This window comes from Benincasa hispida, chromosome 3, assembly GCF_009727055.1.
Source record: "Benincasa hispida cultivar B227 chromosome 3, ASM972705v1, whole genome shotgun sequence".
Lineage (NCBI taxonomy): Eukaryota > Viridiplantae > Streptophyta > Magnoliopsida > Cucurbitales > Cucurbitaceae > Benincasa > Benincasa hispida.
In genome coordinates this window covers 12847484-12857246 of record NC_052351.1, presented here as the reverse complement: position 1 = coordinate 12857246, position 9763 = coordinate 12847484, and the positions used below count along the sequence as shown (strand labels likewise).

The following is a 9763-nucleotide window of genomic DNA, read 5'->3' as shown; positions in this document are numbered from 1 at the left end:
CTGTATGTCTGTAAATCGTGATCTTCACCATAGTTTTGAATCTTCAGCCAGATGCATCGTTGCTAGTGTGACTTTCGACTCTTCAATCACTGTGTTCGTCACCTTGAAGTATTGCTCAAGGTCGAAGATAAAGTTTTCCAGGGCTTTTGCTTCTCGCACCCCACAGAAGGGTTTTGGTTTTGGGATTTTTATTCTGCTTACTGCCATTGCTCCCCCAGATGGGGCTTGGTTCCCTACCGCTCGGATGGTGAGATTCACCCTTGCGCTCACATCCGCTATCTCGGCTCTGATGACGTTAAGGGCCAACCGAAAGTCTCCAGACAAATCGGTTACCATTTGAAGTATTGCCTTTTGGGAGCCGTCCAACTCTTCGACGTGCTTGTCTATGTGGGCAACAGAGCCCGATGAGCTATCGCCACGTTCAAAGCTGCCGGACCGTGCTGTTTTGGTCTCGAGGGTCTCTACCCTCATCATCAATTCTCTGATGGGTAATCCATCTAGGCGGCCCACTACCGCATCAATTCCATCGGCTTTCTCAGCAACTTCTTGTAGTCGAGTCTCTAGGAAACGGATATTATCCGGGACCTCTCTCAGGTAGAGTATTTGCTCTTCCATCTCTACCAACCTATCCACATGGGACTTGTTCAGGTTCTTCGTCGCCGACATGATCACTAATCTTTCCCTCTGTGAGCCGACTTGGCTCTGATACCAACTGTCACAATCGCTCTTTAGGAAGCTTCTCTTAGCGATTGTGCGGCACTTGTTCCCGCTCACGAACAAGTCAGCCAACTTGAATACGGATTGTCGATGGCACACCGAGTGCCTCTCGCAACCTCCACCCTCGTTTTAGGGAAAACGGTTTTAGAAAACGGGTTTGGAGAAAAGGTTTTCGTAAGAAGTTTTTGTGAGTGTGAATAAAGAAAGAAAGATTATAGTAGGCTAGAAAGCAATAAGCAACAACAACAACTTTATAGAGTACTACTTCGGGTATGGGGAAGTGATGATTAGTCTTATCCCCATATAGTGCATTCTGAACAAAAAGCCAACTGGCACCCTTGCATATGCAAAAGGGCGAGGGGTTACTTACAATGAAAATGTAAAGAAAGCAAGCTAACTAAGCTAATACAACACATGATATGAAAGTATGCTAGAAGGGGGTTGGATCGGGCATGCGGCCATGGGCAACAGGCCTTGGACAAGCATGACCATGACACCCAGCCTGACCCCAGTAGTGGGGTTACTTATTGAGTATTTTATACTCATTATTTCTCATGTTGTTTCAGGTAAGGGTAGAGATGCACCGGAATTCGTGATCGAGCCACTGGGACTAGTTTTTACGCTTCCGCTCATGAGATTTAAAGTTTTTTTCATGTTTCTCTTAATTTTTAGTTTTGATCTTTAAAACTTACTTTTAAGAATCGTTTTTCAGTTTTATTTATTATTCTTTATGATTTATGGGTACCCAACTATTTATTTAGTATTTGAATTTAATGAAAGTCTTTTGAACTTACCTTATTTAATTAGCATTTATTTCGCCATGACCGAATATCGTTTTGAGTTTCATGCATGCATGTATTTAGTAACGGCCTAACTTAAGTCCTAGGGGGTCGTGTTGTTACAGTTACGTTAATAAAGAATTACTAAATGATCACATAGTAATTTTACTAAACGATTGTGTGCGATCGTGTACAATTACTAAACGATTCTTTATTTTCCTTTAGGTCGAGGGTTTGTTCTATAATTTTCCAAGAGTCGAGGGTCTTTCAAATTTTCTCCTCTTCCCTTAACCTCTTCTTTAGTTTTCGACAGGTTGAGGGTTGAACCCTCGTCATCTTCTCAATTTTCTTTAGGTCGAGGGTCAAACCCTCGATCTCTTCTTTAATTTTTGATAGGTCGAGGGTTGAACGCTCGATAAAATATTTTAAACAAAATCTCCGCCCTCGAAAACTCCAAAAACAACCATAGATTTCTAAATAGTTTCAAAACCACTATATTTCTCTAAATTATTTTACTAATCACAATATTAAAATAAAAACTCTGTCAAAACAAAGTCTTAAAAACTTAGGTTCCATATCAAATATGTTTGATCTTAATTTTTTAAAATGGTTCTGGATTTCTCACCCTTTCTTAACAATAATTTTCTTAACACTTTCTTAACAATAATTTTCATATTTCCTAAATAAATATTTACTAGTTTGCACTTTGCCATGCGCAACATTTCTCATTCTCTCTTTTTAAAATTATTATTATTAATAATTTATTTTTCAATATTTTGACATTTTTCTCACAATATGGCTAGGCTTAGTTGCACCACTAGCAAAAAAAGTAAGCATGGTTCATTTGAAAAAAAAAACAAAAATACTTATTTCTTTTTTGGTTTTCAAAATTTGACTTAAAATTTAAAAATATTTTAAGAAAATAGACAACAAAATAAAAAAGACATATAAGTAAAAAGAAAATTTTCACACATAAAAAATATGTCAAACTATTTTTTTTAAAGGTATTGTAATGAAATTGTAAGGTCAATAGTATGAACACTGTGCCAGTTGAACTATGCTCTTGTTGGCTATGTCAAAAAATTTACAAAAATAGTAAAAAGAAAACCACGGATAGACTTTTATCAATCTCTATCAAAGAAGATTGAATTTTACTATTTTCTTTAAATAATTTTTAATTTTTTTTTAATTTTTCTATTTTTAAAAATCTTCCAAAATAGAATTTGTTAGCTTAATTGGAAAAAAAAATCAAACGATTGGAACCTAAATTATTTATGATCCATGAATATGTTCAACTGAAAGTCAACATATTTTTAAGAGGTCAATCATTGGAATTTTCAATCTAGAAAAAAATGGTAATGCATTCAAAATCAAATTTTAGACATTCAAAGGGTAAACATGTTCTTAAAGGCCCAACAAACGAAGCCCAAAACTTCAAACTTGGGTTTGGGTGAACGTTTCCACTGTTCGGTGTAAATCATCTCATTCTCGAGGAGCAAAGGAAAAAACCAGAGATGGAACTTGGAAGAGAAACAACACAAGTCAGCCGGTGGGATTTGAACTGAACAGAAATGACGGCTTAATCCGCACATCCGTCATCTATGGTACGTAAATCTTTCTGGGTTCATAGCTTTGAGCTCAATTCTGCTTTAAACCCACTAAAATTCACGCTTCTTTGTCTCTTGGACGTAAATTCTTGTCATGTCTGCAACTGCAAATGAGGGTCATCAATAGATTTAAGTTTTGCGCTCTGAATTCCATCTTAGTCTTAAGAAATTTGATGTATCATTACAGTTTTTAGCCACCGTTTGCCAATGACATCCATACCGTCGAAAAACGTATGGATTCGACGGCAACAATGCCCTTGTGGGGATTGGAAATGCTATGTTTCGTACGATGGAGAGGGCGAAGAAACTTCTATGGCAGCCCAGTTAGTTAAGTCCGAAAGGGTATCATCTGAAGCTATGGTTGCTCCTTATGTGGGTATGGTGTTTAAGAGTGACAATGACGCGTTTGAGTATTATGGGAATTTCGCTAGGAAGAATGGGTTTTCCATCAGGAAAGAGCGATCGAGACTTAGCCCACAATTGGGTGTTTATAAACGAGACTTTGTTTGTTATCGTTCAGGATTTGCACCTGCTAAGAAAAAGCCCATGGGGGAACATCATAGAGATAGGAAATCAGTGCGTTGTGGGTGTGATGCTAAGATGTATTTGTCGAAGGAAGTTAGTGAAGGAGTTGCACAATGGTTTGTAGTGCAATTCAGCAATGTACATAACCATGAACTTCTTGAAGATGACCAAGTTCGTCTCCTTCCTGCATATCGCAAAATTCACGAGGCCGACCAAGAGCGCATACTTCTGCTTTCCAAAGCCGGGTTTCCTATTCATCGTATAGTGAAGGTATTGGAATTGGAAAAGGGCATTCATGGTGGCCAATTACCTTTTTTGGAGAGAGATGTCAGAAACTTTGTTCAAAATCGTAAGAAGATTGTTCAAGAACATGATGCAATGCTAAACGAAAAACGGGAGATTGATACAATGGAGCTTCTAGAGGCTTGCAAAGCCACAAAAGAATCGGATGAAGAGTTTGTATATGACTTTACGGTTGATGCAAATGATAAAGTTGAACACGTTGCTTGGTCATATGGGGACTCTATTAATGCTTATGGCATGTTTGGGGATGTAGTCTATTTTGACACTACTTATTCTTCAATCACATATGGGTTACTATTAGGAGTGTGGCTTGGCATTGATAACCATGGTAGGACTATTTTCTTTGGTTGTGTTTTGTTGCAAGATGAAACGTCTCGTTCATTTGCGTGGGCTTTGCAGGTATATAGTATATTTCTCTCTTTATTGTTCTTTTTCATATTAGTTTCTTCTTTATGAAATTCTGAGCATTTGTACATCTCCACCCTAAAATTACAGACCTTTATTCGTTTCATGAGAGGAGCATTCCCACAGACAATTTTGACTGATCTTGATCCAGGGCTTAGAGATGCCGTAAGAAGTGAATTACCTGGCACAAAGCACATAATTTCCAGATGGAATATTTTGTCAAAGGTATCTAGTTGGTTTTCTCTTCCTCTTGGATCTCGTTATGCAGAGTTCAAATCCGAATTTGATTTGCTGTATTCTGTGGAGAGTTCAGATGATTTTGAAATTCGATGGGATCAGATGGTATCAATGTTTGGCCTCGTTTCAGACAAGCACATTGATTTACTATTTTCTTTCCGGGAATACTGGGTACCATCATACATAAGAGGGTATCTTTTAGCTCAAATGGCAACATCGGCCTATTTCAAGGCTGTCGATACTTTCTTGAAAGGAATTTTTAGTGCACAGGCGTGTTTACGTAGCTTTTTTGAACAGGTAACTTTCTGGGAAATCGAATACTTTTCTTGCGAAAATCTTTGATTTCACAGCCCTTTAATTTGTCATTTTTGTCCTTTCAAATGCTTTCAGGTTGGTATTTCAGCCAACTTCCAGAGCCATGAGCATCAGGAGATGCAGTATTTGCAAGTAAGGACGAATATACCGATTGAAGAACATGCACGAAGCATCCTTACCCCTTTTGCTTTCAATGTTTTGCAGCATGAATTAGTGTTGGCCATGCAGTATGCTGCATCTGAAATGGCGGATGGATCGTACCTCATACACCACTTCAAGAAGATGGATGGAGAGCGTCTTGTGATGTGGATTGCAGACAGCGAACAGATTCACTGCTCTTGTAAGGAATTTGAGTCCTCAGGCTTGCTATGCAGACATGCTTTACGCATATTCATTATAAAGAATTACTTTCAGCTTCCTGATAAATACTATTTAAGTAGATGGAGGCGGGAAAGCTCTCTAGGCTTAAGTGATGGTCATGGTATTGAGAGTAACGATGGGGATTGGTTTCATGAATATCAACGCCTTACCGAGGCTCTTTTTGCAGAATCTTCCATTACTAAGGAACGCAGTGAGCATGTCCGTAGGGAACTGATGAAAGAGATCACAAGGCTTCTTAACGAGATTAGGAGAATGCCCGAGAGTGATGGGGTCGCAGCTATGGATTTGACTGAATCACTAAATGGCTAATGCTTCTGGAAAGGGATTGTTACGAATTTGACATTCTCCCAACTGATTGTTCTTACATTAGAGATTGCTGGGCATGATTTTTATATCTGACATTCATCCATAGTTGTCTGCAACAATACCTCATATTGAGAAAAAACAAAATGGCAGAAGATGGTGATAGATGAAGTACGTTGAATTCATCTGTGTCGATATTTTGCACATGATGTATTATTAAGGACGGAAGAGAACTGCATGCCTGGAATTGTAATGGTTGCACAAGCTGTCGAGTCATTTTTGTGTACTGTAGATAAGAATGCGCCAGCCTGGTGGCTAGAGAGTATCTAAGAGATGTAAAGTTATCATTCGAGCCAGTCCAGCACTATACATTATCACTAGCATCTGGAAAATTCAGCATGCGTGATTTTGATTCATAGATGAATGATTCATATCAATCTCTGAACGAACGGCTCTCCTAATAGCATGTACCTACAGTGACCAACCTTGGCTGCTTGCTTTATAAAACTTGAACTGAATGTTTTGATCATAGTTAGATGAATTGAGCATCATTCTTTCTTGAATATTGTATGAGTGTTGGATTGTAGATAACTTTTTAAATATTAATTTGGGACCTCTGTCAGACAGATGGAATTGGTCTGTATCAGATAGTTCTCTCTTTCCATTATTCTTTGCAGAGAAGAAGGGACTCCCCTCCATTCATGGTGTAGGTGGACCCAAACTAACCCAAATTGTCATCTTTGTTTTCTTCAGTGGTTGAAGCAGGACTTGCAAATCCACCTATTTCCTGGAATCTCGCCATATATTCTGTAGATTCATTCCAAATCTACCATTACAGCCAATGATGGTTTTGTTTTATTTCTTGCACCAGCAAAGTTCTATTTGTACGTGTCTGTCATTTTCATTTCTAGAAGCTCTTGAAGATGGTTTCAATAATTATACTTACCCTAAAATCAATTTCCACCCATTTTCATTACAGGAAAAAGGAAACAAGGAAGCTTTACTCTTATTATACAGAAAAAGTATGGAGATCACATATAATTAAACAGAAATAGATTATGTTTTAAACAGGCACCAATACCATAAGTTTGTTCCAAGTACAGGCTGAGCTGAACGGATACAACTCTCCCTAGAAATGAAGATGACACAGCAGAAGACAGTCGAATCTTTAGTTTGAAAGAGAGAGATAAAGGAGCATCAATACTGATCAGGCCATAGAAATGCACCGATCGCAAAGGCCCTCTTCTCCTCCAAACTGCCTTGAAAACTCAAGCCATATTCCTTGAGAAGGAGATCCAGTTTCCACTCCTCCATCTTTTGGTAATCTGCCTTGTTGTAGCGAGGGTAATGAAGAGGCATTTGAAACCCAGAAGTGCATATTTCTTCATAACCATTTTTCCCTTTTGAACTACTCTCTTCACCACGGGCCTCAATCGGGTTTCCAAGAAGATAGCTTGTTGAATGAAGCAGCCATCTTAAAGCCATGGCTGGATCTCTTTCAAAGGAAGAAACAGAGAGAATCAGAGAGAAGGGAAGTGTTTTCTTTGTAAGTTAAGAGGCAAGAGGCTGTGAATGGAAATCAACCATATTTATAGGTGGTATGGTAGGGGAATAGGGAAAGAAAAGAAGTAGAAAACTATGCTGGTTTTGTGCAGAGAAATGGCCATTAATTAATGGTTGGTTTTGTTTGGAAGGTTAGTAATGGGCTGATGATTTCGTGAAGTAATTTTGAATTGAAGAATGGAGGGGGAATGATTGAGAAGGGAGTTGCGTATTTAGATTCAAAGTGGGGCTTCTTGTTGAAGAGTGTGTAGAAATTAAGGTCACTTTTGTTTTGTATTGACAGAAAAAGTTGGGAGTTGCAGTTAGGCCCTAAGGCTTAGGTGGAACAGAAAAGAAGGAATTAAGGTTGTGGGGTATGGGAATCTTTCACATATTGAATGTGAATCTGCTGAACCAAAAACCAGCACTCTATAGAACAAAACATGGAGGAACAAGGAAAATTTCCAATACCACGTTGGTACATACTCTTCTCAGTTAGCAGTTGACATGTCACAAATGGTATATTATTTTATTTTATTATGGGTCTAATAACTTCACGAGTGTAGAGTTATGAACTCTACTAATTTGATCCAAGGAGCTTGTAGGTCCTAGGACTAATAAACATCAATTTTCTTATTGACTGCTTATATTATGGGTTCTAAGGAGTTCACAACACTTCCAACTTTACGGCAGTTTGGAGTTTATAACTCTACTCATTTTATACGTTCCCTAAATATTTATTATGTGACAAACAATAAATGAAAGTAGTAATTTTCTATACTACCGTTGGTACTAAAAATTCTCTTTGATGCAACCTAAACCACACTGTTATTGTTGGGCTTCTATTGGTGCTTCATACATTTTTGCTTTTCCAAAAATGATAACTTCGTGGAGATATATCAAGTGAAGTTTGTGTGGGTTTGTGGAAAACCAAAGGGAAAAAAAAGGGTTAATAAGTATCATTTTGATGTTTATACTTGAAGTTATTTCTTATCTTTATATAATTTAATGTCCATGTTTAGCCTCTGTACTTTTCATAAATCTCAAAATTATTTCTTATTGTTTGTTTGAAAAGTTAATCTTTATTGACATTAAATAAAAACAATATGAATACATTTTCAACATTTATAAAGAAAAAAATCAACAAAAAAAAAAAGAGACAATTTATTTAAGATTATTGAAGCTAAATTTGGATATTTGAAAATATAGTGGTTACTTACAAAAACTAAAGTATTTTAACGAACAAAAATTTAAAAATGCACCACCTCATTCTTGAAATTATATGCCATAACCATCTCGAACACAACTCAATTGATACGAAACTTGTACGGATCTTGAGGTTGATCCCACATGGCATCAAAATAATAATAATAATAATAAATGACAAAAACTGGGAATGTCTGAAAATGGTATTATGCGAGTAAATTAAGGTGGAAGGAGAAGAAGGCGTTTTAGAATTTATAACGTAGAAGAAAAGAAAGATGAATAATATGTGTCATGCATTTACACCTCAAATTTTATGCTATTTTTTATTAAGTTTATGATTACGTGGCAACTATTTAATAACATGCATATTAATGCATCAGCACTAAATTCTTTCTACCCATTTATTACAACTTTCTCTTCTTTGATTTTAACTATAATTTATTTTTTTTAATGTAATTAATACAAATTAAAATTTTATTCTGAAATTGGATACAGTTTTTTAAATTACTAATAACAGAGTTTAGCCTTTTCTTTTAAGAGTGCCTATATTATAATTAATTTCAAAAGGGTAAAAGAACACACACACACAACAAAAAAATAAAAATAAAAAAATAAAAAAATAAAAATAAAAACTTGTGAGCACACAACTATTTCTGTTTTCTAACTTTTCTATTTCAAAGCCAAAATAAATAAATAAATAGATAAAAAAAAAAAATTCCAGCCATTCCTAATAGCAATAACTGCCAAGTTTATATTGACTAACCCTATGCACCATGAATTTGCTGAGCATTACAAGTTCCCAATTAGGTATTTCTTTAAAGGGATTTTTTATTTATAGAAAGGTGGACCAAAGTATTTATAATTTATAGTAAAAAAAATTAGATACCGTTAGCAATCCAACTAAATGTAAAAAAATAGTATAAAATACCCAAAAAGCCCAGTCCAAAACGCAAAAGCGGGATTTTCTCCACGATTAATCAACGACCCAACCCGAATATATGATCCATCCACGATTAATCGACACGATTTTTTCTCCAACGAACGATGCATCGTCTCCATAATCCTCTCCATTTCATTCTTCTCTTGCTTTCTTCTCCTTCTTCTTTTTCATCATCATCTTCATCATCTTCATCTTCATCTTCTTCTTCTTGTATCAACGTTGCATCATCATCATCATCTTCTTCCATCGACGCTTTTATATCTTCTTTTTCTATTTTCATCCTTTTTTGTCCTCGTTTGCTGCTTCTTGGTCTTCTTCTTCTACTTCTTAATCCTTTTTCCGCTGCCACTACAAGTCCTTCTTGTTGCCGCATTTTTCTTCTATCACTACATCAGTAACTACTCAACTTCAAAAGTATAACTCTTTTCTTTTCTTCTTATCAATTTATGAGTGATTATATTTATTAAGCCTAATTCTTGTTTAGTGATAATATTTATTAAACG

The 9763-nt window shown here is 36.3% G+C and overlaps 2 protein-coding genes across 5 annotated transcripts; one reads left to right on the top strand and one right to left on the bottom strand.

The window, feature by feature from the left end:
- The first annotated feature begins 2934 nt into the window (after nucleotides 1–2934).
- On the top strand, nucleotides 2935–6215 carry LOC120073787 (putative protein FAR1-RELATED SEQUENCE 10). Of its 4 annotated transcripts, none has more exons than XM_039026625.1 (4): nucleotides 2935–3100; nucleotides 3291–4330; nucleotides 4427–4870; nucleotides 4964–6215. In XM_039026625.1, exons 2-4 carry the CDS (start codon nucleotides 3311–3313, stop codon nucleotides 5576–5578), a joined length of 2079 nt encoding a protein of 692 aa, XP_038882553.1. In that variant the 5' UTR covers nucleotides 2935–3100; nucleotides 3291–3310; the 3' UTR covers nucleotides 5579–6215. The 4 variants fall into 4 exon arrangements, with proteins under 4 accessions (XP_038882553.1, XP_038882554.1, XP_038882556.1 ...); XM_039026626.1 differs by having other exon boundaries at nucleotides 2953–4330; nucleotides 4964–5020; nucleotides 5093–6215; XM_039026628.1 differs by having other exon boundaries at nucleotides 2954–4330; nucleotides 4964–5228; nucleotides 5436–5577.
- Nucleotides 6216–6553: 338 nt separating this feature from the next.
- LOC120073788 lies at nucleotides 6554–7732 on the bottom strand. The gene has a single exon (XM_039026629.1). The coding sequence runs from the start codon at nucleotides 7055–7057 to the stop codon at nucleotides 6770–6772; it is 288 nt and encodes a 95-aa protein (XP_038882557.1). The 5' UTR covers nucleotides 7058–7732; the 3' UTR covers nucleotides 6554–6769.
- Nucleotides 7733–9763: the final 2031 nt, after the last annotated feature.